This window comes from Denticeps clupeoides, chromosome 16 (genome assembly GCF_900700375.1).
Source record: "Denticeps clupeoides chromosome 16, fDenClu1.1, whole genome shotgun sequence".
Classification (NCBI taxonomy): domain Eukaryota; kingdom Metazoa; phylum Chordata; class Actinopteri; order Clupeiformes; family Denticipitidae; genus Denticeps; species Denticeps clupeoides.
Window position 1 is genome coordinate 11,724,461 of NC_041722.1, and position 17,145 is coordinate 11,741,605.

Below are 17,145 nucleotides of genomic sequence, written 5' to 3' on the forward strand. Positions count from 1 at the left end.
TTTTTGAGCACTATTGCCGGACAAACACCAACCTTTTTTATTGTTTTCATTTTTTATTTGACATGAGAGCTGCATGGGAACTTTTTTTGTTCTAGTTTGCATTGCACTTGGAAAAGCTCCAAAAGAAACCTTTTAAAGAACCAATGCCAATCTGAATGTTAGGATACTTCATATTAAATCAAATTAATAGTTAAGGTCAAGGCATGCTTAGTATAATGCTGTTAACATTAGCATTGATATATTTTTTTAAAGTATTAATTAGGCTGCTTTTACTATCTGCTTTTATGACAATGCCCACATTTAGAGTAAAACAAAGCACATACTGAGAATGAAGTATCAATACACTGAAAAAAGTGTGTTGCTAATCGAAATGTTTAGCAGTGTAAACTCATTCAGTTCCATTCATATATGTTGACACACATTTCCATCACTGCCTCAGCGGGTTCTGGCGAGGATGTAGTAATCACATCTTCTCCCCGTCATCTGGACGGGTTTGCTGTCTGGCCACGGCCCCTGGTGCTGCTCGACACGGCTGAACAGCTTGCCGGTGTGACCCGAGCCATGCGTTAGCTGCGCCAGCCGCGTAATTACAGGCCTATTGCCATCGCCGCTGATGGGTAATGACACATTTGCAAATGAATTCTTTGAGCTTGGCTACAATTAGCATATGGCGGGAGAGCGACTCCATGGCCACACCTGGAGCTCGCCTGCAGTCAGGAATGGAGGGAGATGAAAGAGAGGGAAATGAGGGGAGGGGGAGGAGAGAGAGAGCAAAGGTCACCCATGTTCTTCTTTTAATGACTGAGCGACATTTTTCCCCCTTGGGTCCCCTGCTCTCGTTTCTCAACCGCCCATATTTCAACCCTCTCCTGAGTCTGGAGCCGGCAGGGCAGGGAATTCCAGCCTGATGCTTTTTACACACAAATCCAATGGGAAATTATTAACAGAGCAGACTGGCACCTCTCTGCATGGTTTTATCTGTCAGACCACACGTAGAATGGCTTTCATTTCTAATGAATTATTTGGTACAATTTGTCATGGATTGTTAGTTAAAAAGCCCACTGTACCTTACGTGCTTAATATGCACGAGGCCCTTTTATTTCTTTTTTAGCAGAATATTACATAATGATTAACTAATTATAAAGAGTTCATTAGGAGGTAATTAATTCCTTTAATTAGTGCTGATTTAAGTTGCAGCCCATGTGAATTTTGAAAGCACAGAATAAACACTTAAAAAAAACTTTGCTGAACAGTTGATAGCAATATTTTATACCAATACATCTCTTAGGTTTTTCTTTCCGTTGTTCTTATAACGACCCATCAGCAGGTCCAGACACGTAAAGGGGAGCTGTCTGTGGTGCTGATTCCTGAAGAGTCAGGCAGTTATGCGGTTTCAAGCAATTCAAAAAAATCACTTGAAGCCGGGAAAAGATTGATTGGTATGTAATTATCCTGATTATTATCATGGCATTATCATGATTGTTTTGACCCTATATCACTAGTCCTTGGTCTTATGGAGCCTGAAGAGCCTGAATGATGAAGCATTGGTGATCTCATGAAGCACATGAGCGCTGTAGGGATTTTTCATTATTGAGCAATACTGCGTGAATTGTCTAAAATATTAGTAATACATAATAAGGCAGCCCATAAAAGCCAGCCCATGTCGGCCTGGGTCAAGCAGGCACTGATTCCCTCACCAAACACAAACACAAGTCTTCCTTATCAGCTGAAAATGTCCAGGTTGATCTGTGTTCTTCAGCATGTTCATGCTAACACTGTGCAATGTGCAGAAAGGAAATGCACTCCATGGTTTGGGGGCGGTGTAGGGTATGGGAGGGGCATGTCTCTTCCTCACACCCCATCTCTTGCTTACTATGGATTGGGAAGTGTGCCTGTGACAGATTAAGAGATCCGTTATCTGTTTTTTGCCTGCTGTAGGGGTTGATAGACACACACACACACACACACACACACACACACACACATAGCCCTGACGCTCATTTGTATGGAGTGAGTTCTGAAGTTTTGGGGTAGGAAGCTGTTACAGAAGAGATAGGCCGCCCTCACTGCAAATCCAGTCTTACCCCTCGGCTACTGTTGGCCATTTCCTAGAAAAAAAAAATCCTAATCTCTCTCTCTTTTCCTCAGTTTTTCTTTCGCTCTCTCTTCCCCCAGTCTCGCTTTCTGGGATAACATTTTCCCATACACAGTAAACTCCTGTTACATAAATCCCGTCTTCTCTCCCTCTCTCCTGTTTCTTCATCAGGAAGGAAGGTGGTCCGAGATGGGGGGGTGCTGGTGTGTTACCGCTGGTCTCAGGGGGGTTTTTATAGCTGTGAATCGGCTGCCTGACTCATTACCCACACCCACAGGGGCTGCTGCTGGCACCGGCAGCCAGGGGTGAGCAGTCGATCATAGATGCAGTACGTGTGTGTGTGTGTCCTGGATTGATAGATGAATTTCCCTCAGAAGCTGCTTGTCTCTCTGGCAGAATCCAGTCTATTTGTGTTCGAACAATAAAAGGAATTTGTCATTTCTCTAGACATCAGAGGGAGGGGGAAAAAAACAGATCCAGCAAAGACCTGCTTAAAAATGTAAAAATATCCGCAGCGCCGCGTCCCCTCATTACTGTCCATCAGACAGCTGCCCCGCCACACCCAGACTCCTTTAAGACTGCACGAGAAGGTGCTCTAATCTAGTTCAGCACCGGCTGGGTCGGCCTGTCTCTCGGCTCGTACCTGTCCTGTCCTCTTTATTTTTAGATCAATCTTCTGCCTCCCGCTCCCCGAGTGCGGCAGAGGTGGCTGCATGCGTCCCCCGGGGGGGGGCTCCACACGCTGAACCCATTTTACAAGGTGTGAGGCACTCCTGCACCTGTCTGAGAGCACAGAGGAAGGGGGCGAGGAAGACAGCGGCACTTGTGCATGTGTGTGTGTGCGCGTGTGTTTAGTGAAAGTGTCAGCGCGTGGAAGAGGTCGGTCGTCCACTGAACATCAGTGCAGCGCGGAGCTCTTTTAATAAAACTGCCTTTTTCACCACAAGTGAGCCGTAGCTCCCCCCCCCCCCTCTCTCTCTCTCCCTCCCTCCCCTCATTTTTCTTTATTAGCGGTTATTTGCCCTATTTGCCTGTGAGCATGCTTCTCTGATGTCACTGATTCAGAGGCAGAGGGCTGCTGTCAGGAGCGACGCTACGGTGGAGAGATGAAAAGGAGGATGAGGGGAGGGGGGGTCATTCATTTGTTTCAGGATGCAACGGCGCACACACACATACAGACACTTCCTGGCACAGGCATACCTGCACACACACACACACACACACACACACACACGTCTCCCTCCAGCAGCGAGGTTCACACAGAGAGTTTGAGAGCAAGACAGCCTCCAAGGCACAAGCATTTGGCAGAAGTAAACCCCCCCCCCCCCTCTTTTTTCTTGCCTTTCTTATGCTCTGCCTGTCTTTTACTCATCCTCTAATCTCTCTGTCCTTCTAAATTTTGTGTCTCGTTTTATCCTTGCGGTCCCCCTCTCCACCCCTCTTTCTTTCCACCTTTCTCGTGCCGTCCCCTCAGCAGCCCTGCCAGGTCAGGTCCTCAGTCTGTGCCCGTTCGTATGAGCGGCCGCGTAAGGAAGGAGAAGGAAAGTGACACAGGAACCTTATAGAATTCATGAATGTATGTTGAACAGTTGCCTGTACTACTGCTGTGTTTTTAAGCACAATGAATCTTATTGGAGATGGACAAATTCTTTCCCTCACTCTCTCAATTCAATTTAGATTCAATTTATTGCCAGAGCTAATGAAATGCATGCATAAATCAACAGCATTGTGAATATTAGTAATAAAAGATTTTGAATTAAATTGAAAATAAACAACCAATACAATTATTGATGTGGCAATGTTTGGGTTTGATATGAAAGTGAAAGTGAAGTGCTTTCATTGTGATACACTGCAGCGCAGCACACGGTAACACAACAAAATGTGTCCTCTGCATTTAACTCATCATCCTTGGTGAGAAGTGAGCAGCCATGACAGGCGCCCGGGGAGCAGTGTGTGAGGACGGTGTGCTTTGTGAGTGTGTGCTTTGCTCAGTGGCACCTCAGTGGCACTGAGAGGATTATTGGCTCAGTGGCGGATCGGGATTTGAACCGGCAACCTTCTGATTACGGGACCGCTTCCTTAAACGCTAGGCCACCCCCAAAATAAAAATGAAAAACTATGCACAGTAGTTCTGTGTTCTCTCTCTTTCTGGCTCAGTCATGAAGACCGGGTTACGGTGGCACCTTGCCTGTGGCGAGCAGTCACCAGAGTGGCACACGACCAGATGCCCCCATAACACTGCCCTCCTCCTGCCAGATACACACCCCCACGCCAGGTCAGCCTCCTCCTGCCATCGAGGCTGATGAATCAGCTGTCAGCCAGGCATGATTCCACTTTACGGGAAATGAGTCTCGTGTGAAAAATCAGCTCTGCCTGGTCCTCCCTACCCTCCGCCCCTCTCCAGCTCCTGCTCCACATCCCCCCCTGCTTCTCCTCTTTCCCTCCCCCCTCTCTCCATCGCTGTCTCTCTCCCTTGCTCTCCTCCGCTCACTCTCTATCAGGCTGTGTAGTAGCCTGGAGGGACTTTATCTGCCCTCCTCTTCCTCCGTGCTTACAACCCGGCACCGGGCGAGCAAGAGAAGCAGCTAAAGCGAGAAGAGAGGGAGCGAGAAGCGCACGCACAGGAGTCGGACAAGCAGAAAGAGAGAGAGAGGAAAAAGAGAGAGCAGCAGCAGCAGAGACGGAGGAAGAAACAGTCGCTCCTCAGATCCGCCTCGGCGTTGGATGTGGGGATAAAAAGGCAAATCGGTGGACCCTTCCCTCCCAGCAGGATTATCATTGTTTCTATTTTTTCTCTTTTTCTTCATCCTCTGCTCTCGCAGAAAGCCGAATTCCATGCCGTCTTTCATTTTTCATCCCTTTTGAAGGATCTGAATCACTCTCCGGACTCCCGTGCCTTCCTTCCGTCTCTCTTCCATCCCCTTTTCCTCTGCCTGGAGTTCTGGATGAGAGCGCTCGGTTGACCCCTGTGTGTGACCCACTGTGGGGGGCTGGAGAGTCGCGACCAGTAAATGACCTTTTGCTTCCCACACACAGTCCCTTACACACACACACACACATATAGAGGACACCCTCTGTGTGGGGTTATTCCCTCAAGCTCCGCAATCCAACAGCCTCCAGCTCTGGAGATGACAGGCTGAGTCTGAGAGCGGCTCTTCCACGCGACTCACCTCCACCCGGGGTGGCACTGGGGGTGCAGCCCCCTTCCCCAGGCAGCCCTCCTGGACAGATCCACTCACGCGCCTTATTGCATTTCTTCTGCGGTGAGCAACATGAAACTGTAACAGAAACCATGTTTGGACTAAAGGCCCCACTGTATTACCTGCCAGGTGAGTTCTCCTGCGGCAGATTTATCATGTTTGGGTGTGTGTATGCAAATTTGTGTCTGTGAAGAGCACTGCATTTCCTCCATTTTTTTTTACTTGTTAATGCTATTTTGGTTGATCTCGCCAGAAGTAGGCTGCAGCTTGCATGACCCTCTGCGCTGCGATGGGAGAACTTTGTCTCCCATTAGCAATAAAGAGGACTACCCTTTCTCTGGCTCCTTTTTTCTCTCCATTATGAGCTGGTAAGTGGCGGAGCGTGTTGTATTGAAAGAAGGAAGGAAGAGTGAATGAGAGGGTGGTGGTGGGGGGTCGGACGTCGGTGGGGGAGGCGAGGTGTTGAGAGCAGACCGGCGCTTAAGTGCGTCTCACACCTCACTGGGCTCTGATTATGCAGAGGGCACAGCGGCACAGCGGAGAGCGGATACATGAACCGGGAGCAGGAGGGATGGGAGAGAGTGGGAGGACGAGTGAAGCCAGTTGTCACTCAGGGCCCCTGTGAAGCATTTGTTGGCCAGCGTAGGTTCATTATTTTTTCAAACGAACCTGCAGGAGTATGAATGACATCCGCTCATCCCCATAATAGCTCTTGCCAAGAGTCAGTAAACGCACACCTACGCAGCCGGTTTGCTTGATGAACGGGCGCATGATTAATCTGTCATTAATGTGGTGAGTGTGTGTGTGTGTGTGTGTGTGTGTGTATGTTTGTGTAGGTGTGATTTGTTTTGAGAATTGACACTATGAGCTGTTTTCAAACGCCACTCTGCTGTAATTAAAAATGAACCTGATTGGCTGATTGGAGCAGGTAAGAGATCCGATGCTTCCAGGTAGCAAAAAAAGAAATAAAATTCAAATAGCTCAGAAAATTCAGAACCGTACAGTCTGCTTAAAGAGCAGGGAATCTCCCCGACTGGGATGTATTGTATTTAATCGAGTCAAATTGGATTTACAGGCTAATGTGACTCTCGATAATGCTCAACAGGTCTGAGTGTTACTCCTCCCTCACAGCAGTCAAGAGGATCACTGTTTCAGGAACAGTCAGGGGTGAAGTCTGGGAAATCCTAAAATGAGCTCTGGAGTCCTCTGTCTTTTTGTAGTTGGTGGAGAGGCGGAGCTTAGAGTGATGGACGCCGTTCAGGGCTGAGAGCCAGGCCTGGGTGTTTCAGGGCGGCCAGGGGCCACGGCTGCCCGGCCGAAGAGCTGAACTCTGACAACAAGGCCATTCTGCTAAACTGACACTTAACACTGCTGAACTATTCACCAGTTGAGCAGCACCACTCTGAGCCAATAGGGGCAGTGTGGAGAGGGTCTGGTGCTAATAAAAAAATAATAATAAACATTTTTAATGCATGCATGCAATGCAAGGATCACTAATAGTGCCTATTATTGGTCTGTATGTTTGCATTACCTCTTCTGCTTTAATGTGCGGGAGTAGCCTAGTGGGTAACACACTCGCCTATGAACCAGAAGACCGAGGTTCAAATCCTACTTACTACCATTGTGTCCCTGAGCAAGACACTTAACCCTGAGTGTCTCCAGGGGGACTGTAACTACTGATTGTAGGTTGCTCTGGATAAGGCCGTTTGATAAATGCGGTAAATGTGAGCAAATAAGGAAGGGCTGCTGGGTAGTTGGTTGAATAGTTCCTCCCCTCCCACCTACAGTCAATAATTATCAGGTCATGCCTTTTCACGTGTCACTGGTAAATGTGCCCTCAGAGGCGTGTTTGTGCTTAATACACAGCCCTGCATTGTCTGACTCTTCTGTGTATGTGCCTTGTCATTTTCGGCTGTCTAAACAGGGGGCGTCCCCCCTTGTGCCCTCCTGGCCTTGGCATGACTGCTATAACCCCGGAGCAGCGGGAGCAGAGAGAGGTGCACACACACACACCCACAGTCAAAACCTGAGCTACAAAAGAGCAGGCGACCTTTCTGTGTTTAGGAAGTGTGTGTGCACGTTTCTCCTACTCTCTGCCATCTACACACAGATTAAACCCCCCATCTTCCCACCAGCCCCTCCTTTTACTCTTAACTGGCGTTTCCTTGGAAACGGTGTCAGACACATGCTAGTTTTCAATGATTACTTGACAAGGGGAAAGAGAGAGGGAACAGTAAAGAAAGGAGGAAGGAAGAAAGAAGGGTTGAGAGAGGGAGGGGGGGTGAAAGAAAGGGAAGATCTTGCGAGAGGAGGGGGCGGGCTCATTATTACACTGCGAGAGCAGGTTGATGGGCGACGGGCGGGTGGCACTGGTGTTACACTCCCCGCTGTCGGCTCATTTCATTTCCTGAGCGCAGGGACAGGAGGGCACTGTCAGTGTGGCCTTTAAACCAATAAACCTCCAAACGCCGGAGCGGCGGTGGCAGCGACACGCTCTCAAAATGGAGGATGAAGTCGGCTCGCATGATAAACATATCGTACGCCACATTGTTTTCTGCTGTGTGTGTGTGTGTGTGTGTGTGTGTGTGTGCTCTCAAAAAGGAAGATTCCCGGGTGTGATAATTCAGCCAGTGTGGGATTTTTTTTGCTGTGTTTACATCCTGAGTTTAATTGAATATGAGCCAAATTGCTTGTGATTGAACAATGTGCTCACTATAGCAGTGAAAGCTCGCCCCTCCCCGCCTCTCTCTCTCTTTTTTACCCTGTCAGGAATTTGAAGCCCGGTTTTAGAACCTCGGATACATTTTGTGAGCCCATGGGAACTCAGATATTTTCTTCCTTCCCTTCTTTCCTGCTCACCCTGTTGGTGTGTTTGCCCGAGGGGACTCGAGGGAAGGCAGCTTGACAGGACAGACCTGTTAGCAAAAGTAACAGGGAAGAACGATATATAAATATCCCGTAAATTGCTTTTGTGCATGTATGCATTAATAGTTGGTTTTCTTGCTTTTTCGTTTAGGGGACATTACACTTAAATCTATATTTAATCCTGGATCCCCAAATCATGGCAAGCAATTGTTCCACTGCAGTATTATGCCGTATGATCCGATTTTCAGATTGCCCCTAATTCTACCCAGATTAGCCGCGTTGTTCTTTTACTGTCCGTATCAAGTTCATGTGCAGTTACGCAGTAACAGAGCGGATCGGATCATCCTTCTGAAAACCAAGGGGCATTGTGGAATTAACAGTGAGTCAGGTCAAAGGTGATCCACGCACAGGCTAGAAGAGAGAGGAAAAAAATAGATTTTATAATCAATTTCTGCTTTGGTGAGTTCAGTGCCCTTATTTGTCTCCGGCCACATGCTAATCAGTAATGATTACCAGGGGCTTGTTTACACCTCACAGCCTTCTGGCTTTTACTGCTGTCTTAATTGTTAAGGAACCTCTGAGCCATATGCAGAAGCTTGTATTTTCTTTCATGTCTATCCCAAAGGAATGATTTTTCAATGACTTTGATCATATGTCAATCAGTAAAAGTTGCTGTTACCATTTAAAATACAGTATCTCTAAATATCTCATCTAAGAGAAATCTTGAAAACATAGCCCATTTGCAGGATGCCTGATAAACAGCCAGCACAGCAACTCTATCACTGAGTTAATCAGACGCCGGTTAAAAAGGAACGGGGGGGAAAGGGAACAAGACAAAGTGAACGCCTCGCCTCCCTCGCTGAACCCAACAGGTGGAACCAGACAAAGGGGGAGGAAAGTATTACGCCTTCATGCAAATTCTCCTGGATGATTTATGACTTGTTTTTAATAAAGGTTGCTGTCCATTTGCCACCAGACTTGCTTCTGTTTTTATGATTCTGCTGTAGTTAGTGATGTCCTTTAACCAACTGCAGCTCCTCTTAAGCAAGAGTGCACCGCATTCACAAATGTGTGTCTGTGTGTGTGTGTGTGTATGTGCAATCATTCTCAGAACCAAGGCTACCATATACATATACTAATACATTTGTGTTGGCACAACGAATTATATTAATTAATGATATATTAATTTATCATAAACTATAACTATTATTTCAGAAAATACAAGGACATTTTGTGATTAAGAACAGAATTAAGGGCAAGTGGTGGCCTAGCGGTTAAGGAAGCAGCCCCATAATTAGGTTGCTGGTTCGAATCCCGATCTGCCAAGGTGCCACTGAGGTGCAACTGAGCAAATCACCGTCCCCACACACTGCTCCCCGGGCGCCTGTCATGGCTGCCCACTGCTCACTCAGGGTGATGAGTTAAATGCAGAGGACAAATTTCACTGTGTGCACCATGTGCTGTGCTGCTGTCACTTCACTTTTTTCAATTTAGTTTACGCATACTATTCACAGGACATTTTGAAAAGCAAGTAGTAGGTGGCAAAGGAGAATGATTACCCAGGGTTCAACTGGGTTGGAGGGCCTAAAATTAAACTTGTTTGGGAAAGAATAGAGGCCCACAGAGGCTGCCTGGTTAAAATGTTGTGACCCCAGTGTCCCTTTTGGTTAGAAGGAAAAGCAAAGTGAGGTGATTAGACTGTTTACCATGATCCCACATCACAGCTATAAAGCATGTGTGCTGGAAGCCCCAGTAATAGCTGGGCTGGCTGGAAGGCGTAGGTTTGTGTTATAGCCGAAATCTGACACGCTCATTGAAGGTGACACTGGAGAGAAACTGGTTGGCGGGTTTGTTTTCTGGGTCTGTGGCGATGTGTTCGGGGAAAAGCAGTTGGCTCTGTTTGTGGCTGACCCCGTACCACGTTGAGTGCTAGTCGTTAACCTCAGCATCGATTTTCAACTGGAGTAAAAAGGACACCTTGGCTGCAAGATTAGACGGAAGCGTTGACTCTGCCGACTAACATGTCCTTCACAAACTGACCGGGTGTCACCTTCTGCCTGTGCTTAGCACCACGTCAGATCTCTAAAATTTCAGGAGAAATTATGCTTGGTTTGTGGACATAAAGGGTCATCTTATCTGTCACACAGCCGGTAGGAAGACAGGAGGCGACGGGATGTTACGCTGCAAAAACAAATATGACTTATTTGTCAGCAGTGGGTTTAAATCATTCTGAATAAGGATGTACGGTGCATGAGAGCTGTCAATCATCACTCACTTTAAACTTTGTTAGTGACAGCATCGTTAATGTTTGTCTTCTGGGTGTCAGAAATAGTTACCCACATACAAGGGCATGTGGGTTTACCTTCTGCAATATACGGAAAACTAGCAAACAGTCTGTATCTGTTGTTTTTTTTGTAAATCCTGAAGACATACTTGATGTGACATTAGTGAACATGTACCATGCTCTACATCTTATATAGACACATGGAACTTAGGCCCATGTCCACAAAACTGCAAAGAGTAAATACTCAAATGTGGTTTGCACTCCCTTTTTATACACCTATGTGTTCCAGTTACAAAGCATGCAGGTTGGTGACACTAAAGTCTTTGGCAATGTTAGATTTATTGGTATTGATATGAGAGAAGTCACTGCATAACATATAAATTAAACATGACGTTTGTCAAGAGTTGTGTCCCTTATGCTAAGACTTTTCATAGCATAGCACTGAAAATTCATGCTTGCTAAACTTTATTAAAAAACGTTATCATCATTCACCTATGTTTTATTCTTCAAGTGTCGAGGTTGCTTTGCATGCTAGTTCACCAGCAAGTGTAAAATGAATCTTTTATGTGGCAAGATGTCTGCACTGCAGCTATACTGAACTAACATTTTTTTTAAATACTGAAAATCTGCCTGAACGGTTGTAGCATATGTAAACGCTCCAGGCCGACTGTCACCAGATGAAGAGGGTGCGACCCGATCTCTCTCTTAGCTGAAAGGGGAGTGGTGAAGGAAAAAAAAAAGCCCCAAAAATATGTTGAGAGGCTAATCCTCCCTTCTTGCTGCTGTAATTTGGAGCAAATGCCAGGAGACGAGCGCTCTACCACCCACAGAGCAGGGAAATTGAGATTTCAAGACTTTCTCCTCTGTCTCACAAGACTGTCAAGAATTATTTAAAGGGAGATTGGCTTGAGTGCCTGGCATTCAAAGCACCATCCCTGGAGTAGATAGAGCTCCTCTCTCTGTCTTGTTTCTGTCTCTCACTCACTCAGTCTTCCTATGGCATACAAAGAAGCCCATAAACCGATGTCCTCTTCATTCTGGTCTCTTCTCCTGTCATTCCAACCAGTGCAGCAGTAGGAGGTTATTAAACCTTGGTGACCTGTGTTATTAAACTTTTGAACAATCTCGACCTATGCAAAGTGGCCCTATTTCCCACCATTACAGACCCCTGTGTGTATTGCTCCTAGCCAAATGCCATTTCTCTCTGAAAAAGCTCCAGAGACACAGTGTTAAATAGGTGTGTGTGTGTTTGTGTGTGCAACCAGTGGCTTTCCTGGGGACAGTGCGGTGGGTAAAGCTGCTGTGTCAACGCATTTTCTATATTTAGCTGCCAGATGTATGCTGTCTGAGCTTCTGTGTGTGGCGTAATGTATCTTCTGCATGCAGCCATTTGGGTATTTTACCCTTGAGGGAAGGTCAAAGGTCACTAATACAAATTGGGGACCCACAGAATGAGCAGAATGAGGTAACATTTACATTTACGGCATTTGGCAGACGCCCTTATCCAGAGCGACTTACAACGTGCTTTCAAGTTACCATCGATGAAGAGATCAATTCCGGTTTACTAGGACCCCAACTATGAATACATCTATTTTATTCACTCTGTTGTAGATTCTGTACACAAAGTTCGACAACAAGAAAATTACAATTTAATCTAAATATTCTTTAAAGAGGAAGGTCTTGAGCTGTCGTTTGAAGGTGCTCAGTGACTGAGCTGTTCTGACCTCGATGGGAAGTTCATTCCACCACCGATCGGCCAAGACGGAGAAGAGTCTAGATGAATGTCTTCCTTTTACCTTCAGAGATGGAGGGACCAGGCGAGCAGTACTGGAGGCTCGGAGTATACGAGGTGCAGTGCGAGGTGTAATAAGGGCTGTGAGGTAGGATGGTGCTACTCCATGTTTGGCTTTGTAGGCCAGCATCAGTATTTTGAACCTGATGCGTGCAGCTACTGGGAGCCAGTGGAGGGAACGTAGCAGAGGGGCGGTGTGGGAGAATTTGGTAAGGTTGAAGATTAGTCGTGCTGCTGCATTTTGTATTAGTTGTAGAGGTCGGATGGTATATAGAGGTAGACCAGCTAGAAGGGAGTTACAGTAGTCCAATCGTGAGATTACTAAGGACTGAACCAGTAGTTGGGTGGCCTGGGTTGACAAATAAGGGCGGATTCGTCTGATATTGTAGAGAATATTGTCTGATATTGTAGAGAATTACTCACACTGTGTGAGTAATTGTCTAGATGCCATTTGCTCAGTCATTTGAATGAATTATGGTGAAACCCCATAACTTGATCATGTGAGCATACTAACATTTTTTGAAGATCACATGGTTGTGTTTCATTGCCAAATGACAGGTACCAAGCACTGTCCTGTTTCCTTGTCAGTTGTCCGTCTTTTGACTAGTACATCTTAATCATCTCCAATAAACCATGAATATGAATGTGTGTGTGTATTTGAGCAGCAGGTTGATATTGGATCAAAGCCACTGCCTATAATTGTTCAATGGACCATCTACCTCAATAATGATAGGAACTCATAGGATTATGTTTCCATCAACATCAGTCGATTTATTAAGGGCTCAGCGGAGGAGACAGAACAAATTTCATAGTGGAACGGATGTACTGAACTGTCTGCTGTGTGGTCATAGTGTGTGTGTGTGTGTGTGTGTCTGTGTATTTGATTAACTGGCTGGAATGACGCTGCAGTTTGTCTTGGATAAGAGTCTGTTTGTATGGATTTATGGGTAATCTGGAAATGCAGCTCTCAGCATCACACTATGCACACACCCACATATATGCTCTAGTTCATCCATTTCTCAGTACTCGTTGACTTTGAAAGCAGTGGATGAGGAAGCAGGAGGAAGAGAGGGATGAGGGTAGGTTGAGAGAGTGAGGTAAAGCAAGGAGGGTTATGTGGCTGGGAGCCGTCTGCTAGTGGGCTAGAGTGGGCCAGGTCGCTCTGAGGGGGGGGCGAGAGGGTGTTGGGGTGCCCATATGGAGGAGCTGGTCTGTTGGTCCGTCAGGGTGTCACAGTGGCCCAGGGCTGCCCTGCTGTCCTGGCATGGGCCCTGTCAGAGAGAGAGGGGGGGGAACAGAGAGAGTTTGGAGGTGGGTGGGGGTGAGAGGGACAGATTTGGGTGCCGTGTGCCAGCAGAGGCGGCTCTGCCCTCGGTTGGGGGTGGCGGGAGAAGGCTGGCAGGCAGCAGTCGGGCATATGGAGGGCAGCTTGGTGCTTTGGATGGCCGCTGTGCTGCACACCTGCAGTGGCCCACTCCGCTCTGCCCGCGGCCCGCGTTTTCCCATCACCCCCCGCCGCCGCGCTTACTGGCCTACCAGCATTGGCCGTAGCAAGAGAGGAGGCACGCTCATCCAGCATGGGGTAAAATCAGCCTCCTCCTTACACTTCTTATTCCCCGTTCACTTCATCCTCACCCTCTCTCTTTTCTCACCTTCGGTGGAGGCTGGCCTCTCCTGTAAAGGGGATTATTCACGCTGCAGCGTGTGACACGGTGGTTTCTTTTTCTCTGTCCATGCAATAGTCGAGTTGAGCCTCCTTGTTACCGGAGCGCAGTGTCAGCTAGTTTACATCCATCACGTCTGTGTGTGTGTCATGTCGCACCTGTTATTGGTGTTGCCTGTGTCAGAGCTTAATGAGGAGGTGTGTGGGCTGAGTTAATGAGCGACTGTGTGTGTGTGAGTGTGTGTGTGAGAGAGAGAGAGAGAGAGCGAAACAGATCTTGTGCGCATATAAAACCATCCATGTTAGTCTTTGCGTATGTGTATCGGTGCATGTGTGTGGACTCCTGTGTATCTGTGTGTGTGCATGTTTGTGTGTGTTCAAAGAGCTCATCACAGGACAGGGGTTCTGGCTCAGGCTCTAAATCAGTCCTCTGAAGGGCAGTATTATTAACGAGGAAGCTAAGTGCCGCAGACAACTGTGGGACGGCTCCCAGAACCCAGAAAAAAACTAAAGGTGACTGGTATTGAACTCTGACTCCGTCACAGACGAAAATAAACAGCCGCCGAAGACTCACACAATTTGTCTTCTTTTGAGACAAGAGCCTTTGTGGGGAAAACACTGAAATAAATAATGAAACCACCCTGAAACTGTTTCACAGGGCAAATAAGAGGGATGAGGAAGAGAGAGGGAAGATGAAGGTGAACGAAAGAAAAAAGAAATGACGTTTAATGTGACAGAGCTGCCACGTTGCTAATAAACTGCACTGATTACAACACGTGGAGTGTACTTCAACTACATCAATTAACAAACAATACCATTATAATTACTATTATTGCGATGCTTAATTATGCACAATTATTTTTGCTTCTCACCAAAAAATGTTTTGTTGTCATTATGGATTTATTATATAATAGTAATTATAACAAAAAGAGCATAAATATGTATGTACGATAAAAAAATATATTGATTTAGCATATTTAATCATCACATTAATAATGATATAATTTTTTCATTCAGTAATTTCCTCACATCACAGTTCGCTCTTTGTGCCTCTATAAAATGCTACACTCTGCACTGGAGGGCAGATGTTGAAACAAGATAGCAATTATGTAGAGAGGCTGCCCAATTCAGCCCTCCAAGTCCCAGGAGGGGCTGGTGCAGTAGGTGTGGGAGCAGGTGACTGGAGGTTGCAGCCACCGCTGTGGACGCAGACCTTTTACTGGATGGCCAGCTGTCCATCCGAGCTCCGTGTGTGTTGAGTGTGTGCATGTGTGTGTGTGTGTGTGTGCGTGCCTGTATGTCCGTGCCAGGCCTTGCGCCACCCTGCTAATGCCGCACAAATGAGCAGATGTTGCGGGTGGCTGCACGGTGCTGGCTCTGTTGTCCCACACAGATGCGTGGGAGCCGAAGGGCAGTCGCCTCGTTAAGCCCCTGTCAGTCCGGGTTAGTTCCAACTGAGCTGCGCCCCTCCTGGAGGATTTGAGGCACCATATTAAAGACCTCCACCTTCCACACACGAAATGAGTCTGTGTGTATAAATATATATATGTGTGTGTGTGTGTGTGTGTGTGTGGTTTCTCCTCTTGGTTTCTGTGGAATTTTACAGAGCAAAGGACAGGACAAAGCTTTAACAATGACACTAGATGTGCTAACATGGGGAGATTTATTCAAGATTCATTTTTTTCAGTTTATCACTGCAGGTGACCTTTTTTTAATCTTAATTTGTTGTATCAGGTTCAACCAAATTTTTATGATCTTGAATTTTATTTTGAAAAAATCTGATCTGGCTGAGTTGAGTATATAATCTTTGTCTGGTAGATGAGCTCTAGAGCTTTTTGTCCAGAAAGCGTAGTATTGCAGCCCAGGAAATAACATTTTAAGATGGAAGGCCTGCTGTTGACAGCTCTGCGCTCACGGCTGTCAGGGCACCCTTAACCTCTCCCAGTCCCGGCGCTTTCTGGATCAGCATTAGCATTAGCCACGGGCAGCAGAGGCTTTGGTTTGATAGGCCCGCTTGACGACCGTTGTTCATTAACCCCCTGCGCCACAGGGAGGGGGAGACGCTACGCCGAGCCGTCCGTCTGCAGACCGCCGGCCGGCCTTCGCCACCTATCATTAGCCTCATTCTGCTGCTAGCGCTGAGCCGTGGCCCACCCTAATGCAGGCGCAGGCCCCTGCAGAGAAAGAGATGAGAGCGCGAGCACGAAAAAGGCAGACAGAGAGCCGGGGATAATGAGTGGACATTTTGTGCCGGAGCCATTTGTCATTCCCTCTTCCCCCAGCCACCACCGGTCCTGGTGTGACAGTTAATGCACAGCACTCGCGCTCTCTTCGCTCCATTCTAACTTGGAATTCTCTCTCATTCCCTTCCCTTTATTCCCTCCCAGGTTGACTGTCTTTCCATTTCTTGTGCCTGTCAGTGCATCACCAGGCCCAAGACTTCTAGGAAAAGTCTGGGTTTTTTTATCCCTCCCATTCTGAAGGACAAATTATGGGTGAGTGTGGACGGGAGGCTGGCGCGTGCGAGTTTGTTGTTGGGTAGGAGGAGGAGATAACACGTCCGCTCTAAAATCCTCTCATCCTCCATCCCGTCTTAGCGTCGCAGCCCTTTTTTTCAGCCATTTTTCTCTCTCGACTCTCCCTGCCATGTTTTTGGCTCCCGCTCAGTCCACTTATCCGTCTAATTCCTGTGTATTCTCCCTAGAATGAACCGGTTTAGTTCCACCTTATCGCTTTACTGCACGCTGGTGGAGCGGCTGTTAGTGGTGGAAAGGGGACGGTGTGCCGAGGTGGAGGTTGGATCTTGCCAGAATGGAGGGGGGGGCAATATATTACTCCCAGGTAACCACCAACGTAAAGTCCAGAATTGAGGTTGCCTTTGAACAAAGATACTGGAGATACTGGTGCTTTCCAGATAAGCTTGAACTACAAATCCCATCAGCCCCCTCTTGCTGGCACAAATGAGCGTGCAGTGAATCAGATCCATCATTTATTTTTGGCCAATGCCGGAGCCATCTGCCCTGAGTAATTTTGTTGTGTCTACTGGTGGCGTACATTTTATGAGGGAAGGGTCTGGCTGGTCCGAGGTGTGTTCCGGCAGTAAGAGTGGTCTCCAGGCGCTCTCCAGGGCAAACCGGTTCCAGCTGGAAGTATTTGCAATGCTCTTTTTTTTTTTTGGTCTTCTAGTACAGCTGCTCTCATTACCACTGATTCTCTTGGTTTTATTTTTTTTTTTCCTTTTCAATT

At 47.0% G+C, this 17,145-nt stretch overlaps 1 protein-coding gene across 5 annotated transcripts in view; it reads left to right on the forward strand.

Moving 5' to 3' along the window:
- The window catches only part of gse1b (Gse1 coiled-coil protein b), a 116,020-nt gene that overhangs the window by 56,134 nt on the left and 42,741 nt on the right, over positions 1-17,145 (forward strand). Inside the window, exon 1 of one of the 5 annotated variants that reach the window (XM_028956072.1) lies at positions 4,589-5,424. The exons of the other annotated variants lie outside the window; for them this stretch is intronic. Coding sequence (XP_028811905.1) covers positions 5,388-5,424 — 37 coding nt within the window. The 5' untranslated portion in view covers positions 4,589-5,387. Of the gene's footprint in view, positions 1-4,588; positions 5,425-17,145 lie in introns of those variants that run through there. 5 annotated transcript variants of the gene reach the window in all.